The 22963-nt window shown below is 48.7% G+C and overlaps 4 protein-coding genes across 13 annotated transcripts in view; 2 read left to right on the top strand and 2 right to left on the bottom strand.

Annotated features, from left to right (window-relative positions):
• Window positions 1-50: 50 nt before the first annotated feature.
• Window positions 51-3418, top strand: lysmd3 (LysM, putative peptidoglycan-binding, domain containing 3). Its single transcript, XM_029163451.3, has 3 exons — window positions 51-208; window positions 1048-1322; window positions 1765-3418. The coding sequence occupies exons 2-3, from the start codon at window positions 1056-1058 to the stop codon at window positions 2470-2472; spliced, it is 975 nt and encodes a 324-aa protein (XP_029019284.1). The 5' UTR covers window positions 51-208; window positions 1048-1055; the 3' UTR covers window positions 2473-3418.
• On the bottom strand, window positions 3265-6850 carry polr3g (polymerase (RNA) III (DNA directed) polypeptide G). Of its 3 annotated transcripts, none has more exons than XM_041072163.2 (8): window positions 6712-6850; window positions 5762-5894; window positions 4969-5098; window positions 4574-4639; window positions 4434-4493; window positions 4284-4348; window positions 3785-3910; window positions 3265-3675 (listed from the first exon to the last, which is right to left on the bottom strand). In XM_041072163.2, the coding sequence occupies exons 2-8, from the start codon at window positions 5870-5872 to the stop codon at window positions 3586-3588; spliced, it is 648 nt and encodes a 215-aa protein (XP_040928097.1). In that variant the 5' UTR covers window positions 5873-5894; window positions 6712-6850; the 3' UTR covers window positions 3265-3585. The 3 variants fall into 3 exon arrangements, with proteins under 3 accessions (XP_040928097.1, XP_055367083.1, XP_029019288.1); XM_055511108.1 differs by lacking the exon at window positions 6712-6850 and adding an exon at window positions 5978-6286 and having other exon boundaries at window positions 5762-5896; XM_029163455.3 differs by lacking the exon at window positions 6712-6850 and adding an exon at window positions 6025-6286.
• On the top strand, window positions 6399-9208 carry mblac2 (metallo-beta-lactamase domain containing 2). Its single transcript, XM_029163452.3, has 3 exons — window positions 6399-6993; window positions 8114-8328; window positions 8474-9208. The coding sequence occupies exons 1-3, from the start codon at window positions 6552-6554 to the stop codon at window positions 8645-8647; spliced, it is 831 nt and encodes a 276-aa protein (XP_029019285.1). The 5' UTR covers window positions 6399-6551; the 3' UTR covers window positions 8648-9208.
• A 180-nt stretch (window positions 9209-9388) lies between these two features.
• Window positions 9389-22963, bottom strand: part of rtkna (rhotekin a) — a 38471-nt gene continuing 24896 nt past the window's right edge. For 5 of the 8 annotated variants that reach the window (XM_055511105.1, XM_029163443.3, XM_029163445.3 and 2 more), the window contains exons 2-11: window positions 16044-16305; window positions 15908-15961; window positions 14891-15008; window positions 14575-14802; window positions 14403-14497; window positions 13926-14032; window positions 13718-13849; window positions 12678-12843; window positions 12492-12596; window positions 9389-11594 (exon numbers count right to left, since the gene is read on the bottom strand). In XM_055511105.1, the coding sequence (XP_055367080.1) occupies window positions 10897-11594; window positions 12492-12596; window positions 12678-12843; window positions 13718-13849; window positions 13926-14032; window positions 14403-14497; window positions 14575-14802; window positions 14891-15008; window positions 15908-15961; window positions 16044-16266 (1926 nt within the window). In that variant the 5' untranslated portion in view covers window positions 16267-16305 and the 3' untranslated portion in view covers window positions 9389-10896. Of the gene's footprint in view, window positions 11595-11884; window positions 11986-12491; window positions 12597-12677; window positions 12844-13717; window positions 13850-13925; window positions 14033-14402; window positions 14498-14574; window positions 14803-14890; window positions 15009-15907; window positions 15962-16043; window positions 16306-22963 lie in introns of those variants that run through there. The other 3 variants (XM_029163450.3, XM_029163444.3, XM_055511106.1) reach the window with 3 other exon arrangements.

Raw genomic sequence — 22963 nt, 5'->3', positions numbered from 1 at the left:
GCCATCACGTGGGCAAACACTCGTACTGTCGGGGTCGACATTAGGAACGTCATTACGTAAAAGTGCTGTGTTGACGTGGCGTGAGCGGTAGCAGTTCAACAGTAGCTCCGAAGGTAGCTAGGTAACAACCCGACGTGACAGCGACGACAAGCCTTAGCAAGCATGGATTTTATTCAGGACCCCTGATTGATCGCTGTTCAGGTTTCAGGTAAAGTCCGTTTTTGAACTCTCCATGTTTAAGTTAATTAAAGGTCTAATCTATGGAAAAGCTAAGTAGTTAGCACTAGCTTAGCTAGTGCAGTTGGTACCTATGCCGACATACGGAAACCCTTTAAATACGAGAACATCCGTAAGCTCAGAGAAAGACTTTGGTTGAGTAACGACAATTACGTATTGTTAGTTGATTCCACGTAACGTTGCTGTGACGTCACAAATACTTAAAGTCCAGTGTAAAACGTCTGTTTGTCAAATAGCTAATTGCTAACTATAACTAACCTGTAATTACATCCACAGTGAATTCCGAAGCTTTGTGCTTATGCCGTGAAGGAATTTGAACATTTGGTTTGAAGTTGTTACCATGACATTCAACTTTCTTGACGGATTAAGTTGACGGTGAGGTTACGAAATTTGACAAGGGGTCACGTTAGCCGGTGACGATCTTAAAGCCTTCGCGTAGAACGCAGGGTCAGACTGGATGCCAGGACGCTTGTCACACTAGGAGACACCGGCTTATTTAGCTTCACTGTGACTTTTAGTAGAGCGTACGCTGTCATTTGCTGCCGGAGACACCTGCTGATTGGAGACAAATAACGATTTCACCGAGGTTCGTACACGCCGGGCTTTTTGTACTTACTATACTATACTACTTAACCTGAAAACAATGGCTGCGTGAACTGTATGATGGCTGCTGTAGTGGTACAGGGTCATGGCTTCCAGATTCAACCTCACTGTTAGTTGATCTTTTCTGTCTGCTTGTTTTCCCAGCATTAACGCGCCATGTGTTATTTTATCTTCACGACCTGTGTGTTTGTGCTTCTCCCAATACAGTGTAAAAAATGTCCAGTAGAGGCCCACATTATGGGTTCCAGTCAGCCACTATGGTGCAGCCGGCCAACGGCGGTCATGCCTATCTGTTTGGAAACAACGGCTCCGAGAACGATCTGTCAGAGGAGGACGCCGAGAGCTATGAGCTGCGGTCACGCGGCAGAGAGAGGCTGCGGAGGAGCACCTCGAGAGAGAGGATGGACGACATTGTTTATCTGACCAGAGACATCCAGGAGGGCGACACCCTCAACAGTATCGCCCTGCAGTACCACTGCTCAGTAAGTTTTTGTTGAAATCTGCATGTGGGTGTCAGTCTTTATTTCTTTGTCCTGTGTGTGTGTTTGTGTGTGTGTGTGTGTGTGTTTGTGTGTGTGTGTCTACATGTTGTTAACATTGAGATTGCGGATATATCCCAGCATGGTTAAATCAGTTCAGATAGAGCATTTTATACACTGATAGGTAGGTAGAATATTTAACATCAACTTTAATCATTACAAAAAGCTATTTTATATTATTTTACTTTTTTATTTGTTAATTTCTACTTTAATAATATATTCTTTTTTCATATCTATCTTTTCATGACCTTAGTAGACGGTTGGTTGTAATTGTTTATGAACAATTTATATTCCACATAAGAAGAGCACAGTTATTTTTTTTTGTGAAATCTGCAACCTTTTCTTCAACAGTGTAGTCAATTCACTTTTCTCCTGTTCCTCTTAGGTTGCTGACCTTAAGCGTGCCAACAGCCTCTTGACAGAGCAGGACTTTTTTGCCCTCCGCTCAGTTAAGATACCTGTGAGACGCTTCAGCGTCCTCACTGAGAATCACAACACTGGACCTATAAAATCTGTCACGCCTTCAAGTGCCAGGCACCTGCCTCAGACCTCGCCCGCTACCTCCTTCCCTTCTGAATCCTCCACAGACTCTTCTTCTTCTTCTACTGACAGTGTGGAAGGATTTCTCCTAGAGAAGGATAAAGACATTGAGCGACTGGTGAAATCCACAGGCCCATCAAGGAGCAGCCTGAATGAAGTTGTCTCCTCCTTAACACTACAGCAGCAGCAGCCATTGCTACGAGAGGTAGATTATAAACCGATGCAGAGGAAGGACCCTTATTATGGAGCAGATTGGGGCATGAGGTGGTCGACGGCTGTGGCCATCATGCTGGTTGTTGGTATTGTCACCCCTGTTTTTTATCTACTTTACTATGAGGTTCTTGTGAAAACTGAGGTCAGCCATCATGGCAGCCCTACACATGGCAACCCACCTCATGGGCAGCCCAGTGACAATAATTCAAAGCTTCCTTTTCAAAAAGACAAGAATGGAGGAGCTGCACCAGAACAGGGACCTGAAAATTTGGTTAATGGAAATCCTCTGGGAATCCATCCTGAGATGGAGAACATGAAGGGCATGAGAAAAAAAACATAGCAAGGGATTTTATTTGAAGTAAATTCAGTGACCCAATGAAGCTGGTTGGATCGTCCTGTTTGATCGACTTAAAATGTGAATGCTATCTGCCTGACGGGGACAGTCACTTTATAGTGCAAACAGTTCTGAGATCCGATACTGTAGGTTTGAGAGCAGAAATAAAGGCTCCGGCACAAGCATTCCATTTTTATTTTTATGCTCTTCAACGTGTTAATGGAAACAAAGTGGGGCCAAAGTGGTGCCAACTGTCTCTGCCAGATATGTGTAGGCATCAAAAGGCCAATGTAACATGTTTTGGACTTTTAGACCTTGCGTATACATTTCAAAACTACTCATAATCAGCTCAACCAGGTGAATTTGTCTTTTTTTTTTAATTTCCATCAGTGCTGCTGCCTATTTTTACTCAATGTTCAAGGAGCAACTCACCAATTTAAATTCATTTGCAGTCATTGGCTGCATCCTAATGAAACAACCAACGCCCGTGGTTTGGTTTCCAGTTTCTTTTGTTCCACTGACTTGCTTTTTTTCTGCCATGTTAGTAATCTTGTTTGTTTTTTCCTAGACTATTTGCTGGAGATGATTTCTGCCATATGTTTAATATAATAATTTATTAAGACGAGTTGTCTTACACTATCAGTATTTGAGCAGGTAAATAATGCTTCTGAAGGTTGCTTGAATCCCTTCTTCCTTTAGCTTGCTTGGAGATTAATGCAGTTTGCCATCATTTAGGAGCATGGTGATGCACAGTATTCCAATGATGATCCATACTTGTAATTATGTGAAAAGTTAGACTTTGTTATTTAGCCCTTTTATTTCGTCATTGTTGACTTGATACTTTATGACAGAGCATTGTGTTGTTGACAGTATGTGCCTTTCAACCTGTGGAAAAGTGCTGCAGACTGGAAAATAAATACATCTATTTTGAATAAATTATTGCCACTGTTTACATAGTTTGGCATTTCCTATTTACATACAAACACACTGAAGGTTTGCCGCAGGCTCAAGGAAACTAAACAAAACTAAATTCAGTCTGCTCAACAGTATTTCCAAAACAAACACTTTACTTATCCAAAAGAACCCTTCACATGTTGCTGAGAGTTGAGTCACACAGTCTCAGTACGTTGCTTCACCGTCCATGTTGTCATCACTGTCTGCTGCAAAATCTTCACCGTTGTCAAAGTAGCTTTCAATGTAGTCGTTGTCCTACAAAAAAACATAGGAACAAGGGTAAATAGCAGGGTCATTTCTGCATCTTGCAAACAGGTTACAGCTTTAGTTACACAAATTAAGCTATGATCATTTCTTATCTAACCTCTTCAACATCCTCTTCCTCAAATTCTTCCCCTTCAATGTCTTCATCTTCGTCCTCGTTCTCTTTTTTGTTTTCAGTCTCATCTGACTTTTCAGGGTTCTCTGGGTCATCTTTCTTTGCCAGTTCCTTAAATATTTACAATAAGATTATGTTACACAAGTAAAACATTGTCGGGCTCAGATAGACATTCATAGTTGATTCAAGCACGATAAGAGGCTTATGTGCAAACATGTCTATTTGTCTTGTAACACAAATATCTTCCCAGGGTGCACTTTCTACCAGCACTGCTCTTATGCTCTTAAGACAATCATAAATCTTATCAACTCTGATTATTATCAATTATTATCTCTATATCTCTATACTAATAGTGCACACACACTCCCAGCTCCTAAATATTAAACTGAAAGAACTTTTTCGTGAATGATGAATCACATCAGATCAGATTAGAAGTACATGTAATGCTCAGTTTACCACAGAGCCAATATTAACAGAAGCTTACTTCCAGTTTATTCAGCATATCCTTTGTGTCTTCCTTTGAAAGCTTCACAGTTTTCTTCTTTGTGCCTGTTGAATTAGGGCTTTGTTTTCATATACTTGCCTCATGTTATTTTGTTGTGCATGTATTTAGCTTCAATATACTAATATATACCTGATTTAGCACGAGGCTTCATCTTCTGGGGCATTAATTCTTTTGGAAAGAGGTTCCAGTCTAAAATGTGAACAAATCCAACGTTGTTTACAGTTTCCTTCATAGCTTTCTTTAAACTTGTGTTATTTTGCCTGGAGTACCTGGAGTCCATTCCTCATCATCTATCTGGTTTTGCTTCAGGTATCTCTGCGTGTATTTCTCCACATCTGAAACAAAAGCAAGGTCTGTCTCAATTCACAATAGATATATGATCAAGTCCTTTGACTAAACATCTAACTCCCGCACGTGACTGGATTAAGTTATGGATATATTTAGCCGATTTCTGTCTAGGTAAACTCAACACCATGCTCTAGAAATATTATTAAAACCATCAGATACGACTGCAGCTGTATTTTTGCCACAAATCAGTATCGCTCTCCTCCGTCCAGATATGACCATAATGAAATGCTTCAGCTCCTAAGTGCTGCATTATCTCCACTCACACCAGCCAATTGTGTTGCCTGTGCGTTTTTTCCTGCATTACTCTCCTCCTCACCGGCTTTATGGGAATGAGCCTTGATGTTGTGTGGCAACCGTTGCATTGTTCCCCTCATTTCCTGTTTCAAGGCCAACATGTAATCCTCATCCTCGCCAGCCTTCAGTGGAACGGGTTTATAGTCAGTGTTCTAGAGAATGATGGAGAGCGAAGAGCGAGATAATTACCTCATAGATAGTTACCTTTTCCAGACTATAGACAACAAACCGCTTATTGTAAATTGCAGTGGCAGCATAAAACCACACCATACTGATCCTAAAACGATGCTGCATCAACTGATTTAAAGGCAATTAAAACTTAGACCATTCTCTGATGCAGCTATTGTAGCATAAATAAGAGAACAACGTGCATGAGGCAATAAACTGAACACTAAAAGAGGCTTATTCATTATCAGTGGGGCGTGCTGTGGAAAATAGCTTCTACCATTTGTTTAAAGAAAAATAATAAACACTGAGCATTACAAAGTTTATTTTTATACGGAGTAATTTAATACTGAGGAGGGAAGCTTAGCCGTATGTGGCTTAAGAGTCCAGTGTTGATGCTCATCTGATTCAGTTCTGACTCATTTTGAAATACATGCCATTAAATTAAAATATCAAAATGCCACAACTTAAAGAGAGGGAGCCGAATTATTTACATAAGCGGCATCGTTCATAGCTTGTGCTGCTGGTTAAGTTTCTTCGCATTCTACGTTTGTCATCCGACAACAAAACACTGGTGCATTAGAGGTTTAAACGCCCTCGTCACGCAGCGTCTGCACTTGTGTGCCAGAGTGTGTGTGCTCAGTACTTACTGGAAACAGAGGGCTGGGCCCCACCCTGGCTTCTGGCATGTTGCCCCTGCCGATGCCCAGAGACTCAATGCTGAAGGTGAAGGCAGCCGCTCCACGACCCTTGCCTGCCATGGCTGCAACAACTCCTGTTCACCTGCGGCACACAGTCCACACGTGTTCAGTCGTCCCTACTGTCATCGTGTGGAGACACTAAAGTAATGCAGTTTGTAATCATCTTTAATATTTCCAGCAGAAACACGTGATCACACTGGTATAATACTCACTAGTGGACTGTGAGTAAAGTGTTCCTAGTGGGGAGTTGAAAGCTTTTATGCTAATCGGCTGCTTTTCGCCTTCACTGAGTCTCTAGATTTACACTTTTCTAATTAACTTGTCATTAACGTGTATCTACAGGGCACGTACTTATGTTAGACACGCGACTAACGTGAAGTAAGCGCGCTAAACCGAGCTCAAACCTGCCCGTGTGTTTGTATTGCTGCACTCGTGTGGCTAACACCGGCGTAAGAACTCCACACTCGGCAGCATGCGTAAATGTGCGCTAACTGGCCCCGCCCCTTAAAACGCGCAGGCATTTCCAGCCAATAGCGTCGCGCGTTAGTGTGTCGTCATTCCCCCGTTCGCCCAATGACAACGCTACACTGCCACTCGGGTGTGTCGGCCGCCACCATCACATACTCCTTAATGACAACACATTAGGTTTAGCTGGAAGGCTAGCACCTTCCCACCGCCGCCGCCGCACCTCGCGCCACAACACCCAGAGCAGCGCACCTCGACTACCGCATGAGGGGGGATGTCTGCAGCCGACTGGTACGCTCACAAATCGCTCGGAGACGGACTGTTCTGGATCCAGGAGCGATTCTACCAGTCGGAGAACCGCGCCAACATCTGGCTGCTCCGCGGCTCGCACCAGGACGTGGTGATAGACACCGGGCTCGGCCTGCGGAGCTTACCTGACTACATCGACGCCAAGGGGCTGCTCGGCAAGGATCCGCAGCGGAAGAACCCCCTGCTGGCCATCGCCACCCACGCCCACTTCGACCACTCCGGCGGCCTGCATCAGTTCCAACAGGTGGGCGTCCACAGCGCGGAGGTCGATGCGCTGGCCAACGGGGACAACTTCGAGACGGTCACCTGGCTCAGCGACAGGGAGATCGCCGAGGCTCCCAGTCCAGGATGGAGGGCGAGGCACTACAAAGTGAAGGCTGTGCAGCCCACGCACATCCTGCAGGAGGGTACGTAGGCAGGAGCGGGTGGATGTGTGATCAGATGAACTGGAGGTCCAGAGCTCCTGCCTCCTTGACTGGAGACGAGCATCACGGTCGATACCATTAAACCGCATTTAAAGGTGGAGGCGCGCGCACTTCATCCTCTAGCGCTGCTATTCGCAAGAACAGGGGATTTCATACCTTAGTGAATATGGCATCAAAACGACTTCTTAATCAAGCGCACACACGTTTGTCTTTCTGTAGTTATGAATACACTCTATGATACAGTGCAGTTTGTAACAGTAAACATCTAAACTAGATCCCCAACCTGTAAAGGTTATAGCACATGTATGAGTGTGGAGCTATTTACACTGGTGTTATTTGTTAAACCTAAAGAACGAGAGAAGCAGTTGTGTATTAACAGCTGTGTTACAGAACAGTGGGGTCGTCTGCTCTAGTGTGCGTAGCACAACCAGACCAGCTAGGGAGTCATTTGTCAAGCCCACCTCAAGCGAAGTGCATTATGTAAGTGAGGCAATATGTGACAGGATGTTGTCCTGACAACTACAGAGCCTGTTCTGTATTGGTATTTGTAGAGCAAATCTATTTTAAGCAACATGATCACAACGTTTTGATGTACGAAAGTAAGAAGAAGAAGAGAATGCAAAGCTTGGACTCATGTTTATGGAACGCACATAATAGAGTGTAAATAACATATTAATTTAGTGATTATTCACCAAACAAGAAATCCTTTATCAGGTTCAAAGAAGATTTTTCTTACATGTCAGGGTTGTTGTTGCACAAAGATATCAAAAAGAATGTTGCATTTCTGAGCTTTGGTTTTGAGAGTTCAGGCCGAAACTTTCACTGTCAGCCTCCTCTGTATTCCGTGCGTAACGTCCGCATTGTTCTTCAATACACCGATTTATTCTGCTGTGTCAGAGCCATTGCTGCAGTGCAGGTTGAATATCTCATCGCTTCAGTTTCACCTTCCTGTCACAGTGTGCAACTATAGTGTGGAAATCAATAATGTGCTGAACGTTCCTGAGTTCTCACGTTGTGGTGATATGGGTGATTTGGACGAGCAGTTAAATTAAGAGGAAGTTAAGGACGAAGTCGTTTTTACTTCTTTCTGTCTCTTCTTCAGGTGATGTCATCAACCTGGGAGACAGACAGCTGACGGTGCTCCACATGCCTGGTCACTCGCGGGGCAGCATCTGCCTCCACGACCGTGACAATAAGCTGCTCTTCAGTGGAGATGTAGTGTACGATGGTGCCATGATTGACTGGCTGCCCTACAGCCACGTCAGTGACTACATCGGCAGCTGTGAGCGTCTGGTGGGGCTGGTGGACAGCGAGCAGGTGAATCAAACAAGAAGCCAGCCTTCTTATTTGAGCTCATAGTTCCACTGTCACGGCTCAGATCAACTGAGCTTTGCTGCGTAGGATATAATGAGTAACAATTAACGTGCGATACACTAGTTTGAAACTGTTCAACAACTTGCAGGTCGATCAAGTTCTTCCAGGACACTACAACGCCTTTGGTGCGAAGCGGCTCCATCGGCTCGCGTCCACGTACATCAGCAGAGCCGGGACGTGCCCGGCAAAGTTCTCCACGTTTGCCTGGAGAACCTTGGCTGGGGTGGCGCTGCGGGCGTTCAACCCACGGAGCGCCTGCTAACAAGAGGGGATCGTGGAGCTGGAGGCAGCACAAGTGCACAAAAGAATATCCTTTGATAAGAGGGCACAAAAGGGGGTGATGAGAGGAAAGCAGTATTTATCAGTAACTGGATGTAATGTTCACTTATTTAATCTAGCAGAAGTCATATAATTGCCAAACTTTGTGTAAAATGCCCATTTTGGGCTACATTTAAGTCCATAATCAGCATTATATGAAGCATCCAATATAAGCTATTTATAAGTGTGATTCAGTTCTATTGATGAAGATGTATATGTTGGTCTGAATATTATTAGGTGTGTTTTTTATACTTTAAGCAGATGTGAAGTCTTAATAGCACAACAGTAATACAAACCTGCACCACAAACAGAAAGCAAGGAGCTTTGGGACCTCTGCTGAGACATTTATGAGTCACTATGGCCATAGTAATTCTCTATGCATATTACAATGCTCAGTGAAGACTCTACGTCGACTACCTCCTATGTTTGAGTGCTTTGTACTATCTATCAACTACAGCTTAGCCAGTCAAATATAAAAAATAAAACCTTTGTTCTATCTGCCTGAGATTTGTGCAGCTCCAATGGATTTTCAAAGAAAAAAGGGAGGCAATCAAAATACGGTGCATCGTAAGTTCGAACTGCAGACTGGGGATGAATTCACCAGTCGGTAGTTTGGCCATTCAGGACAACATCATTAAACATCAATAATGTAAACAACACAAATATGCATGTGTCAAAAGGCAGCTGTGAATTGATAAAACATTTATTATTATTAAATTATTTGCCGATTTCCACATTTCTTATTTTATGCTTGCCTTCTAGGATGGGATACATGCAGCATACACAGCCTGCTAACAAGGGAAACTCTTTCACGGTTATAACATTCAATGTTATGCTTTCATTACAAATAAACAATCTGCACATTATCTGTTAACATTATGATAATCAGGTATCAATATAGCTGCATTTATAACAAAAAGTCAATAAGGTAACAAAAAGAAAGGAGGTTTATGTGTTAACTTACATATAAACAATAATTTACATTATGAAATGCTATTTTTCAAGCATCGGACAGTATTGAAGCTTAGTAAAAATGGTCGCCCGGGTTCTGAGATCCAAGAGGGAAACTGTTACAAAGGTCCACAGAAAACAGACACAGAGATGCCGACTCTCCTACACCATTTAATTCAGCCCTTCTGAGTAACTGCTGAGTTGTCTAAATAAAATCCTAATTAAAAAAAAAAGTGGCAGCTCGTTTAATTTTGCTCCTATCAGCTGACTAAAAATGCCTGTAGGTACATTTTCACAGGACGTTTTCCCACATACACACACCATAAAAGATCAGAGATAAATTTGTGTTGCATATTATCAGATTCATGGACGTTTCACATTTCGCTGGAGCTCCTCCAATCCTGCAACGAGGCAGCGCAGCAGAATCATAATTATGGCTTGGGTTTCCAATCATTCTAGCGTGCTGTAACGTATAGAGGCTCTAAAAGCCCGTTGGGCGCACAGCGTGCAAATCGTAGTGGAAAACGCAACGACCGGAGCAGAGTCTTACCCTGAAGAGATCACAGTAATAACCAGTGCAGTAAGTACAAGCACTTGAATGACGCAAGCGTTCGCCAGATTAATGTTGATGAAATGATACCAAGTTGTTAAAAACCAAAACATGCAAAAACAAATTAAATAATGGTGCATAGGTCAATTTAGCAAAGTGACAAAGATGATTGAATGTGTGTGAACACAGAACAAGATGTGACATTAGAGGCAAGCAGGCCTCCACGGATTCCACCTGATGTTCATCCTGCCACATGCTCAATGCAGACGTTTACGCCCAGTCGACATCCCGCTAGTGCACTAAGATCACGTGACACCATGGCTGATAGAGAGAACAAAACAAATCCAGTTTCAGAAGACAGAGAGCACGCCGAGTCTTTTTGCCCTTAGCGTCAGTTTCTCCCAAGCAGCATCACTGTCATTTCTCAAAGCAAGCAGCGCGCCCCCCCATTCATTTTTGACCATCCTCAAAATGGAGACCCATTAAAGTGCAGTCATCTGCAGCGATTGTCACCAGTCTTTCCAGTTTGGCCCCAGGAGGGTCTTTCATGGTCCATCCACCATCCGGAGACAGGCCGGATGCAGCTTATCCTTCTCGGGGCTCGGCCTGAGGTCGATTCACGCGTGTTAAATAATGGTTTAATAAGCACGGGCGCCTTTAGCTCAGTGTAAAGGAACTGCCAGGAAACACGTTCACACCTGACTTTGGAGCCAGTTGCGCGGGTCAAGCCTGGCCCTGAGGTTCCTGAGGCTGCGTCGAGCCGGCGAGGGTCTGGAGAAGGGCGCTCCCTCGCATGACTCCGGACTCTGGCTGCCCTCGCTGTTGCTGGAGCTGTTGCTGGAGGTGGAGCTGGAGCAGGAGAGCGTGGCCTGCTTGCTGCGCTGCGGCAAGCGGGGCGAGCGAGAGGAGACGGGCGGGGGGCCGAGCAGCGAGGGGGGGGGGTGCCGGCAGGAGCACTGGAAGGCCGACCCCGCCCCGTACCCCCTGCCGCGGAGGGTGCTGAGCTTGGCGTCCAGCGACAGCGTGCGCGGCCTCGGGCGCGAGGGCGAGGGCGGGAACGGGGAGGGGCCGGGGCCCGGCTCGGGCCAGCCGTGGCGCCGGGAGCAGGGGCTGGTGCTGCAGTGGCTGTCGCTGTCCGACGTCAGGCTCGCGTCCGAGGACAGCAGGCCCGGCCGCGGGCGCCCGCGGGGGCTCGCGGGGCTCTGGGGCGGCCGGTGAGGGGACAGGCGAGAAGCACAGGGGGGAGGGCGGCCAGCGCCTTTGGGGGTGTTCTCCTCAAACACAGACATCCAGGGGGGAGAGGAGGAGGCCAGGCGGCTGCGGAGCTCCAGCTCCTGCATCCTCCGAGCCATGATGTCTGACACGGTGAGGACATCAGATGACTCAATAACTGCAGAAAAGAGGCAGGAAGACACACTGTCACGCTGTAATAGAGGAGGCTTGAGGGGTTTCAGAAGAATTTGACAGATTTAAATAACTGCTTTAGATGATATCAAAGAATATGGATTATTCCTGCTGAATGTAAATTTAGTGTTTTGACTTAATATTTTACCTTCTTGTTTTGTAAAGATAAGGATGGTGCACCGTTACTGCAGACTTCTAGTCTAAAAGCATCTGTTAGCGTCTGGCACTACAACACTGACCCAAAGGAGATTTGCATAAAGCCCTTCGCCTGTTACTTCACCTGTCGTTGTAATAGGACGAGAGCAGAGCACGAATCTCAGCAGACACAGCGTTATCCTGCAGCAGAAGACCCTCACAGGAGGGTGTGGCAAGAGGGGCTGCCGAGGGGGGAGGTTGGAGGGGGGGTGTTAGAAGGTTGGTAAAGAGGGGAAGTGGAGAGAAGGTGTGCAACAGGTGGTCACGAACACAAATCAATGTTAGCAGATGACGAGAGAACAAAAAAGACCCATTCAAGGTTAAAGATAATTTACTCATTAAAAATTAAAAGTGGATGAGAAGTGTGACATTGATGGTGAATAATTCATACGGACACAGAAATAATAAGAGGGTGAACAAAGGGGGCGGGGGGCGGAGTCGGGACAGACGGGGACAAGAGGAGCGAGAAACGAGACGAGAGAGAGAGTGAGTCAGCGTGTCAGAGATGAGTCCCATTCTATCTACACAACGGAGAAGAAAGGCAGCGTGTGAGAGGAAAACTCATCCAGGAAGCATCTGTCATGCACATGGGCCGAAGAGACATCACGCGGTCACCGCTGTTTGTTTGTTCCTTGTTTTCCTGTGTAACTTTACCCAAAAAACCCATCAGAGGCATTTCTGTCCTCACCCATTTCGTGGTAGAGGGAGCCCTGTTTTGGTGTGACCGGAGCCGGTTTCCTTGGCGACGGCACCTCAATTTTCATCACGGCATCGCAGCACTGCTTCCACTGGCCTGTGCGTCACACACATCCTCGTCACATTTGTTGTTCATGCAGCCGTGGCGGCGGCGGCCCGCGTCTCGGCCGGCACTTACTCATGTCGTAGAAATGCTGCCAGAAGGCCTCCATCCAGCGGTGCGTGTCCTCGCGGCCGTCGGTGGTCAGCGTGTGCGTGACCTCCTCGCCGCCGTACTGGTTGCTGATGCAGATGTTCTGGGCTTTACTGTGGGGGTCTTTCTCTGACGCCCGTATCCTGGTCTCCTGCAGCGGGAGCGGCAGAAGCCGGAGTGAGTCACTGCACAACGCCGTCATTCATGAGCGAAGGGAGCGAAGCCCATGCAACAGGTGACTGTTATGTAATTGAAAGCCCCCACTGAAAATAAGCTCCTCGCTAATAACGCCACTAATTAGTCCCCTTCCGTTTAGCAATTATCCAACAATAGGGGCAGGCTTCCGATTCCCTCCTCTACGCCTGTCTGGGTGTCTGACCACTAGATGGCAGTATTGGTCCGTGAGCGACGCCGCACTCTTCAGGGGAACAAAAGGATCATACAGACGCGATCTGATGAGACTGACTTGGCTTTTGGTCAGCTGGGCGTTCGGGGTCAGACGCTACAAAAGACAGAATGAGTCACTGTGGAAAGACTGAGAAGCCCCACAGGCTTCAGCTCTCAGACACGGGAAGTGAAATGATTGAGGATCTGACTGGCGACCTGCCTCTCCTGGCTCCAGCGCCTAGAACAACACCAAGAACATCAGTTCTGATCGAGCGGGTTTGAATTGTACACGCGAAGACACTGAAGCTGTTCACCCGGACGCTCAGGCTCTGACTGAACCCAGTTTTCTACTCCTCTGCTAGGGCTAGGCTCTCTCTGGGCTACGTGCCTGGCTCAGGGGCATAACAATAGTAGAGACCCTGGAAGTCTTTCAGCTCTTATTCACCCTTTTCTTGGCTCAGATTCTACCAGTTTCGAACTGGAAGACATCCAAAGGCCCCGTTCCTTAGTATGCGGGCAGCCCCAGCTTTAGGTGTTCCCAAAATATACACAATGGTGTTTTTTCAGCCTCTGGGAAGGAAAGTTTGAACTAAATCCCAGATATTTTAGGTGTTTTTTTAATGACTTTTTGGCCCGACCTTGTTGACGGCAATGGTGAAAGCCGGTTGAACGTTGGCCTCCACGTCTTCGGGCCGGTGGTAGCAGAACAGGCTGGTGCCTTTGAGCACTGCGTTCACTGTGGTCCAGCTCTGGGGGTCACCTGCACACTGCTGCGGAGGAGGGACGTGTCAGGGAAGGGGGGAAAAAGGGAGGAGAAGGGCGCTGCACCGACACCTGCCGGCCTACCTTCACTTTGAGGCCTCCGCTCATCATCTGCTGGGTCATGCAGTGAGGCTGGGCCGCGAGGCGGCAGCACATGCTGCCGTAGAGCGGCAGCCAGTACGAGCACTCCTCTGCAGGGACACAGCGTGAATAAACAGCGCCGATAAGTTGGGAACGTCATGAAGTGCGGCAATCAAAGTTTACAACAGGCTGACGGGCCAACGAATAAAACACCGTGGGGCCCGTCTGTCTGCGGGGCCCGGGCCCTTGTTAGCACACATCATTACGCTTTACGCAGCAGCCGCCGCCCCAACACGGCCTTTATTACTGTGACCTTGACAATGGCTGTCTGTCGTCTGGAGGAGGAGGAGGAGGAGGAGGAGGACGGTTGGGGGAATAAAAAGGAAGTTATTGAAATGAGAGCGGGAGGAGTGAGAGCAGCGCAGATGGCTGATTTGGCAGAGAACGGGGGCCACGATGGCGAGCGGACACCGCACTCACCGTTGCCCGAGATGGTGAGGTCGTGCGTGCGGAAGCCGTCCTGGACGTGAGGCAGCGACAGCGTGGTGTGAGCTAGGAGGTGGTACTTGGGGCCCCTGCGGAGAGGGGAGAGGGGAGAGAAACTCAGCCCGGCGTCAGCTGCGCGCGCCCGGTTCGTTCGAGCCCAACTCACGGGACGGAGGGAACCGGCAGCAGGAGCGGCGACGCCCCCCCGTTGCTGACGGGGCCGCACGGGCCCGGCTCCATGGCGGCGCGGAACTTCTTCCCGGCCGATCGGCCCAGGGAGGAGCTCAGCTTGCTGGCCAGCTTCCTGGGCGCGCTCCCCCCCGCCGAGTACTCGTCCTCGGAGCAGCAGCTGTACAGCTCCACGCGCATCTGGAAATCCGGGCCGGCCTCGTCGCTGCGAAAGGACGCACACACACGCACGCACGACAGCTCAGCCGACGGGAGGTCGCTCGCACCGCGGCCGGGCGCGTTCGGGCACTCACAACACGATGGCGCTGTCGAAGCAGATGTCCGTGAGCGTCCGGTCCACGATCACCATCTCCGTGTCGAAGATCTCCCCCCCCAGCTGCAGCAGGCAGAAGACGGCGCACCGGTGGAGCTCTGCAAGAGACCGGAACCCCTGAGCAAGGCACTTTCTGGGCTGGAGAATCTGGGCAATTTTCTCATCAGATTTCAAGGTTACGAGTGAAAGCGCTGAGCGAGCGGCTCCGGCTGTGGCGCGCTGACATTTAATATTCAAATGTGTTATTCCAAGTATGAGCCCAACGCGTAAATTATGACAGGACGCGTGGAAGAGGAGTGGGACTTACTCCTCCCTGCCTCCTGGGCTCAGCTCGAGCCTGGGTGCGTAATGACCTTCACTAACAGCCTCATTAAGGTTTGTTAAGTGTCTGCTGCCTGACTCTCCACTTCATTTATATGCTCGGGTCATGCAGATTAAGTCAGGCGTCGGGTTGCCAGCAGAGTGAATGAGCTCGGAGACTGGCATAATGACTGTATGCAGGTTAACCCACACTGGTCTTATTGACAGAAGGTGGTGGAAATAATGAAAATACTCCTGTTATGTTTTTCCGTGTGTGTCAGGTCTGGGAGGCCATTAAAAAAATGTAATTCACTGGGATGACAGTGATATAAATAAATTTCCCATACAATTGGGAATGGAAGGAGAAGCTGAAGCAGGTTGCAGGAAGCGTGTCACGGACCCGGACACACTGGAACACTCTGTATTCTCTGTGTGCACATTTGACTCCTGGTCAGTATGTTTTCAGATCCACAATAAATTTTTTCAAAAATTTCCACCCTGCAGCCAAAAATAAAATGCGAATCCGCCCACACCCGCTGCCACGTCTGCCAAAAACCCTTAAACCAATTCAACAGCTAAATTTCCCACTTCACTCGACAGAGTCCTCAAGCACCCCCCCCCCCAGACGAATCATTAATAAAACCTACAGGCTTAAATTATTAATCAGCCAGTAAACGAATAAAAAAAGGCTCCTCACCTCCTTTGTTCTTGAAGTACTCCGTGTCTTTCCACATGAGAGGGATCCGAAGATCTGTAACGACAACGGACACGGGATCAGACCTCGAAAAAACAGGTGATCACCTGCTCCCGCGGCGCCTGTGCCCTGTCCTTGCCTGAGATGGCCACTTTCCCTTTGCACGGGAGCCGGTCGTCCATGGGCCCCGCGTCCGACGACCTCCGCGTGACCTTCTGCATGACCTGCGCCTCCTTCATCCTCTGCAGCTCCGACATGTAGGCCATGATGCGCGTGCTGCAGGTCTGCAGGCTCTTGGCGGCCTCCAGCGCCTGGTCCTTCTGGGAGCAGGCCGCCAGCAGCTTGCAGGCCCCATCGCGCATGCGGATCTCGTGGTCGATCTTCTTCTGGATGTCGCTGTCCTGCAGGGGCCGGAAAGCGTCAAGGCGTTAGCGTCAGCTGCTGAATGGTTCACTGCGAAGCATTTGGGCACATGCGTGAGCGCGCATGGGGGGGGGTGTCCATACAAACACGCGCTTTCTAGACACGGCCCTGCTCCTTAAGCTGTTTTCTTAGATGGGAAAACAGAAAGAAAATGTTCTCACACTAAATCTGACCTGGCTGTGACCGAACACACACACACACACACACACACACACACACACACACACACACACACACACACACACACACACACACACACACACACACACACAAATCCAAACACATGCTGACAGCCAGCGGCTCCTCGATCCTAAACTCTCCTCTGTGACGCTGACCAGAGTTTATACAAACCTCTAAGCTCCTCTTTACTCTGTCAGCAGAACACAAATTATTTTATGGATGAACGCTACGCGGGGGGGGGGGGGGTTCACATACGGGAACACAAACGGACCCAGGGATCAAACAAAGACGCGGCGAACGCAAAGAAGCCTCGACCCCCGAGTGCTCGCGTTCCCCGGACAGATCTCTGAACGCGGCGTTTGCACAACATGTTCTTCACGGCGGTGAACTTTCCTTTGCATTCATAATGAATGAGTGACTAATCCAAGTGCAGCGTCTGCCTGCGCGCGGCCGTACGTGTGATTCTCCACTTCGATGATACATTAGCAGGCGCACAAATAATGTGGAAAAGCTCCCGTCGGCTTCCACCCGTCTCCTCGCCTGATAAATGCACCTTCCCCTCGTCTCCTGCAAACGTTCCTCATTTATCTTCTCTCTCTCTCACTTATACATTTTTTATTCTTTTGGCTTAAGCTTTTTTTTTCTACTCCCCGCTCATCTTCTCTCACGCGGCATCCGTTCCACTTCCTTGTCCTCCCTGGACGCCTCTGTTCAGCCGACTGAGTGGGAGCGGGATGAATGCGGCCGCAGAAGTCCACCCTTGGACGCAGATTGATGCTCGGGACCAGTGCAGCGCAAAATGAGCTTTGGGGTAATCCTTGATTAACCACTGTATTGGAAAAAGGAACCCGGGTACTTAGCATAAAACCGCGCTGGTTTTGCGCGGCGGTGAAAACTGTGCAAACGCTCGTAAATCACAGGCGAAACACAAGCGTTCTGTCCAAGAACCAAACCACCAGAACGTTCTCAGTAATATTATGACGAGAGTACAGCAATACTGGGCTAAAATAAAAGGATGGGGCTGATTACTCGCTCACACACACACACACACACACACACACACACACACACACACACACACACACACACACACACACACACACACACACACACACACTTGGAGGGGGGAATCATCAGACACAGTGTGATCGAGTGTGTTTGTACTGGTGAGAGATAATAAGTGGAGATTTGTGTAAAATCTACACTGTGGCTGCTTAACACAGTGTAGCTACACAAATAGGCCCGTCATTATATAAACACTTCCACTGGCTGAAAAGCAATTACAGAGTTCTTGACCGCGAAGGAAAGGAGACCGAATTACAGCAGCACTAAGGACGTAGATTGCACTTTAGTCACTGATGCCTGCAAAGCAGAAGTGGAGAATTCAGTTTGACAGATCAAGTGTTTACGAGAGCTTACGCGGGTTCTCGTCATTGTAAGTGGCTGTTTATGGAAAGAGTGGAAAGGAGAGAGAGAAAGGACGAGGAAGGTGAAAAGGACCCAAACCGTGTTTATTAAATCATTTATCTACTTTTGACGCAGTGGGAAACGGAGGGATCTGTTTTAAAACATGAACATTTCCTGCAGCTGACTGACTGCAGATTAATGTTCATCCTAGATTCACTCCTGTAGAAATCTGCTTTGTAAATGTCAACCTTAACGGTTTTGCTCTTACGTTCCGACTTAATGCACCACCTTCGCGGATGTTCCAATAAACTGGCTTGATTGATCGAAACAGGACTATTAGCACAAAAAGGGAAGAGAAAAAGAATGATTTGAAGCAAGGGCACGTAGAGAAAAGAGAGAAGCCTACATTGTGTACTTGTCAGTGATGGCACCGCAATTTATGATCCATGCATCACTGAGCCTGAGGCTCGAACTCGAGAGAGGATCAGACACAGAGCCGGAGCAGAGGAGCTGTCGCCACAGTCCACTGCGACGCAGGGGGTTCACAGCGTCCTGCTAAGAGGAGCCTCTGTATTTATAGCAGCTAAATTAACAGGCTTCTCCTTCTGGGGGTTCTCAGAATAGACTACATCTAGCTCTAATCCACATGTCTGGCTGAGAGTAGTCCAACAACCTGATATTAACACTCAGTGCCGCTGATGTAAGACACGACGGCTCCACACAAACAAGAAGGACGAGCTCGGTCTCTATGGTTGTTCTGCTCTTTTCATCATTTTTAGTGGACGTCCACAGACTCACAAACGCACCCCCGACTAAGTTTTCACAGCGCCGTCAGGGTGGCAGGTGTTGGACCGGTCGCTGCGTGGACGGCAGCCAGGTAGAAGGTGAAGCGAGCGGCGGGGACGCGGGACGTCAAGCAGTGACGCGGAGGGGAGGAGGTGCTGTCAAAGACAACAAGAGAGAGGAGGAGAGGGGGAAGACGGGAGGAGATGCGGGCTGACGGTGTGAAAAAGGAGGAGAAAAGGTGACAGAGTGTGTGTGTGTGTGTGTGGGGGGGTAAAAAGGAGAACGTGACAAATGGTGGGAGAGAAATATACCGACAGAAAGTTAGCGACGGAATGAAAAGCGGCTCCTATATGAGCAAATGTTCCCGAGCCGCTGGAGCATAAAGCTCCGAAAATGAGCAGGTTGATTTGCATTCAGGCATCTGAGAAAGCAATTTAATGAACGGTGGGAGGAAAATATGGATTTTCTTACAAATTATGCACTGGATGATAGACATAAACATCATGACTATGTGCTTTAAAACCCTTGTATGAAGCGACGCACGAGGCCAGACTTCAAAAGATCAAAAGAAGATGTCCAGCAGGTATTTTGATGCCTGAGTCGACAACAGATGGTCACTCCGTCACCTCTCTGTCCACGGTTGGCTGTGTGTTGATCCAAACACACACACACACACACACACACACACACACACACACACACACACACACACACACACACACTGACGCCCTTACAGATGGAGTGTAATGGCTTGTTTACGACGTGTTGTTCCGCATGGTTGGGCTTTCCTGTCGAGATCGCTGACCCCTGACCTCTCTCCACACCAGGAGGTTACAGTTACGCCATGGGAGCGTGGGATTAGGCAGCACACACACTTTTTACTTGGCCGTAGACAACACAGTTACAACGTACATCAACGTTGCACCAAACTGTTTCAGTTTAATCTCCTGCTCGTCAGCGGAAGAGATGCTGCAGCCAAGTGGCCCAGTACGAAAGCAAGAGAGAGAAGAACGAGGACAACAGAGGGGAATGTCAACAGCAGCATCACACACACTGGGGCAAACTCACTCACCAGTTCCATATGCCCAGTTTGTCGCCCTTCATGCCCACAGGCTGACGCAGACCTGCTCCGTCTCTATTCGCACACACTCAGACGGAACCCAGCAGATTCCTGACCAACTCCCATCGCTGGGACTTTACCGACCGAACTGCTGGCTTTCAATTAGTCGGCCACAGTTATGTGCCGCGCCTTCCCCTTCCACCCTCTTCCGCTACTTTCCCTCTCGCTTCCGCTCCCACACCCAGAGGCCGGCTGCAATTAAGCGAGAGAGACATCAGCCGAGTGTCAGTAACACACAACGCACGTCCCTATCGCGCTCATCCATAGACGCATACCGCTGCACGCGAGGTGATGATTAATAAAACCCAGCCTCAAAACAGATCTGGAGCAAAGCGAACGCAGACGGCGCACTAATCTACCAGCGACTCGAAAACAATGATCCCACTCACCGCACAACGCGCTTCAGTGTTCAGACTCCAGCTGCTGCTGAGGAGCCGGGGCACGTCAGCGGTGGGGGGGGGGGGCGTTTTACGATAGCAAATTTGGCTAAAGAGCAGCCCAGGACGCTTTAGAGCCTGGACGCACTTAAAGCACTGGGGCCTCCTATTGGCAAACCGGGCCGGGGCGCCCCGCTCTAGGTGCCAGCGTGATGATGTCATCACTGAGGTGAATGCTGGAGAGTCTCAACGACGACTGACGCTGCCCTTAAAGCTGGAACACTGTGAACTCTCCCCCTTTTCCCAACAGCTTAAGTTCAGCTCTGCTTCCGTGGAAAACTATGTGTGTGTGTGTGTGTGTGTGTGTGTGTGTGTGTGTGTGTGTGTGTGTGTGTGTGTGTGTGTGTGTGTGACTCTGTAGCCAGCTGTTCTCACACAGCAGCAGCATGTATCATTGCAGATGCAGCCCTGGGGGGGGCGTCGGATCCGGGGTCTAAAGGGTCGCTTACATACACGCGTCCGTGTCCTAAGCCATGTTAAAGGAGGTGATGAGCAGGAGGTGATGAACAGGGCGATGCGGGCGAACAAGCGCACTCAAGTCCGCTGCTGCATATTTGTTGTGTGCGCAGGTTCGTTCTGGTCTTTTTTTTTGGCCGCGGCCTCTGAGGTGAGAGGAGACGTGGAGTCGATTCCAAGCTATGAAGCAAATTCGCTTAAAGCTACGACGGCGCAGGGGGAGCTCAGACTCTGCCAGGCGGTGATCACTTCAACAATTTATGGGCGCACTAAAGCCTGATGGCGCTATTACACGGCTGTGCACACTCAGCCTAAAATGTCAGGCCCACGTCGTCATACAGCAGCACGGCAGGAGGCGGGACGAGCGGCAAAGCAAACTGCATAAGAAGCTGAAGGCAATGAATAGGTGATAATAACGGGAGGAGTGTGCACCTGTGTGTGTGTGTGTGTGTGTGTGTGTGTGTGTGTGTGTGTGTGTGTGTGTGTGTTACAGTGGACGCTGTGTGGCTGCAGTGTGGTCTGAAGGCATCCAGCTAACAAGCCTGCAGAGTATGGATTTATGAAACACTGTGTACAGGCTCCAGAGCGGCCTCATAAATAACGGGGCTGCAAAATCAAGCAACGATCAACCTGCACGGTAGTTTATTATGGGATGCAAAGAGCACAAAGCCTGCAGCAGCAAACATCCTGCAGCGCCTCAGTGTCTCAGGAATCAAGGTGTTGGAGGGCGAGGGGTCACGCAGCCGCTGCACCTGAAGGGAGAGCGGCCTCTTCATCGCCACTCGGGTGAGGGGCGGCCTCTTATCTCTCTCTCTCACACTCTCGTTAGTTGACTTCTGCAAATAAGCCCCCCCCACCCCCACCCCACCCTGCACCCCCGCACCCCCCGCTGATGGACATTTTCAATGGCCTGCCACGGTTTCAGCGGCGCACGGACAAAGCTGGTCTCACTAATCCCGGGCTTTGCTCCGCGTCTGAATCAGGATGAGGAAATCAGGGCTAATTAGCTCAGCCGGCCTAACTAGCATTTAAGTCTGGCAAACTCTCTTCGCCGCGGACACGCGAATCGCCAACGCAACTACTCATTTGAAGTGTGTTCACCATAAGTTGGGTGTTTTAGAGAAAGCGCTCCTCACATCCTTCATTTTATGGCAGTCCGTTGCTGTCGTCGCTCCGTCTGTCTGACTCGCGCACTGGAGCCGAGCGCTCTGTAGCTTTTATCACCGTCCATTATTCATCGCTGTTGCCTTATTTAGACTGTATGACCACATGTGTGTATATATAACCACATGTGCTGCCCAACGTGACATCTGTAAGAGGGAGGCGAGCTCGTCTGTCATGAACGTGTGGGATACAGAGGCAGATAAAGTTCTGCTGCTCTACAGCGGAGCTGCGTGCTCACTATCGACCAGCGAGAGCCCATTATAATATTTATGAAGCTGCAGGACTTCAGAGTGGAGCTAAAGCAGAGCTGGGTATCACTAAACTGACCCCAGGCCTCTGTCCTCGGGGTGAAGTGACCAAGAAGGGGCCAGATGAGTCACAGCTGGAGGGAGGAGGGGGGGGGTGTTCTATTAGCGAGTTCATCGGCCAGTTTGAAACAACTGGATACTGCTCTTTATTATGAAGAATGGCAGTGCACCATCAATCACAGCCATCACAGCAAAGTCAAAGCAGCATTTGTTCACCGCCCTGATTAATGACGCTAGTGTATATTATTTCAAAGGGAACACGTGTAAGGTGAGATCCTCTCACAGTCCCTGAATCTGTCACGCTGGTTCCACCCTTCAGCCACTTTACAGCACTTACAGCCTGCTCTGGTTACTAATGGTGCACATTAACCCCCCGATTCTCCCTGTGCGTTGTGCGAGCGTCGGTTCGGTGAGGAAAACGATTGGAGGAGACCAAAAAGGAAAAAAAGGCAACAGAAAGAACAAGTGGGGGATTATAATTAATGGTGTGTGTGCCTGGTTCTTATCTTTGCCCTCCAGAACATTCTAACAGATTGGGAGGACTCGCATTTACATACATGCACCAAAACCAGAGCGACTTAAACCCACAGCTCGTCCACGCACGGACTGGAGAGACCTCATTTCAACATAATATTTATTCAGATGAAGCAAAATAATGCATGCGTCTCTCTGCAGGCGGACTCCAACAGGACCGGACCAGTCACATCTGCTGCCAGGACATTCAGGTGAAGCTGAATGAGCCTGCTTTCATGCAAGTCAAGTGTTTATGAAGCCTTTA

This window comes from Betta splendens, chromosome 9 (genome assembly GCF_900634795.4).
Source record: "Betta splendens chromosome 9, fBetSpl5.4, whole genome shotgun sequence".
In the NCBI taxonomy this organism is placed as follows: domain Eukaryota; kingdom Metazoa; phylum Chordata; class Actinopteri; order Anabantiformes; family Osphronemidae; genus Betta; species Betta splendens.
Note: the sequence above shows the minus strand (reverse complement) of the source record. Positions and strands in the feature narration are given on the sequence as shown.

What these genes read in the sequence shown, in the direction of transcription:
- lysmd3 (XM_029163451.3), top strand. Translation starts at nt 1,056, where the DNA reads ATGTCCAGTAGAGGCCCACATTATGGGTTCCAGTCAGCCACTATGGTG. An exon ending in CCCTGCAGTACCACTGCTCA is followed by an intron (nt 1,323 to 1,764) that starts GTAAGTTTTTGT and finishes TGTTCCTCTTAG; the next exon opens with GTTGCTGACCTTAAGCGTGC.
- polr3g (XM_041072163.2), bottom strand. Translation starts at nt 5,872, where the DNA reads ATGGCAGGCAAGGGTCGTGGAGCGGCTGCCTTCACCTTCAGCATTGAG. An exon ending in GGCTCATTCCCATAAAGCCG is followed by an intron (nt 4,640 to 4,968) that starts GTGAGGAGGAGA and finishes CTTTTGTTTCAG; the next exon opens with ATGTGGAGAAATACACGCAG. An exon ending in TGATGAGGAATGGACTCCAG is followed by an intron (nt 4,494 to 4,573) that starts GTACTCCAGGCA and finishes TTCACATTTTAG; the next exon opens with ACTGGAACCTCTTTCCAAAA.
- mblac2 (XM_029163452.3), top strand. Translation starts at nt 6,552, where the DNA reads ATGTCTGCAGCCGACTGGTACGCTCACAAATCGCTCGGAGACGGACTG. An exon ending in CACGCACATCCTGCAGGAGG is followed by an intron (nt 6,994 to 8,113) that starts GTACGTAGGCAG and finishes TCTCTTCTTCAG; the next exon opens with GTGATGTCATCAACCTGGGA. An exon ending in GGCTGGTGGACAGCGAGCAG is followed by an intron (nt 8,329 to 8,473) that starts GTGAATCAAACA and finishes AACAACTTGCAG; the next exon opens with GTCGATCAAGTTCTTCCAGG.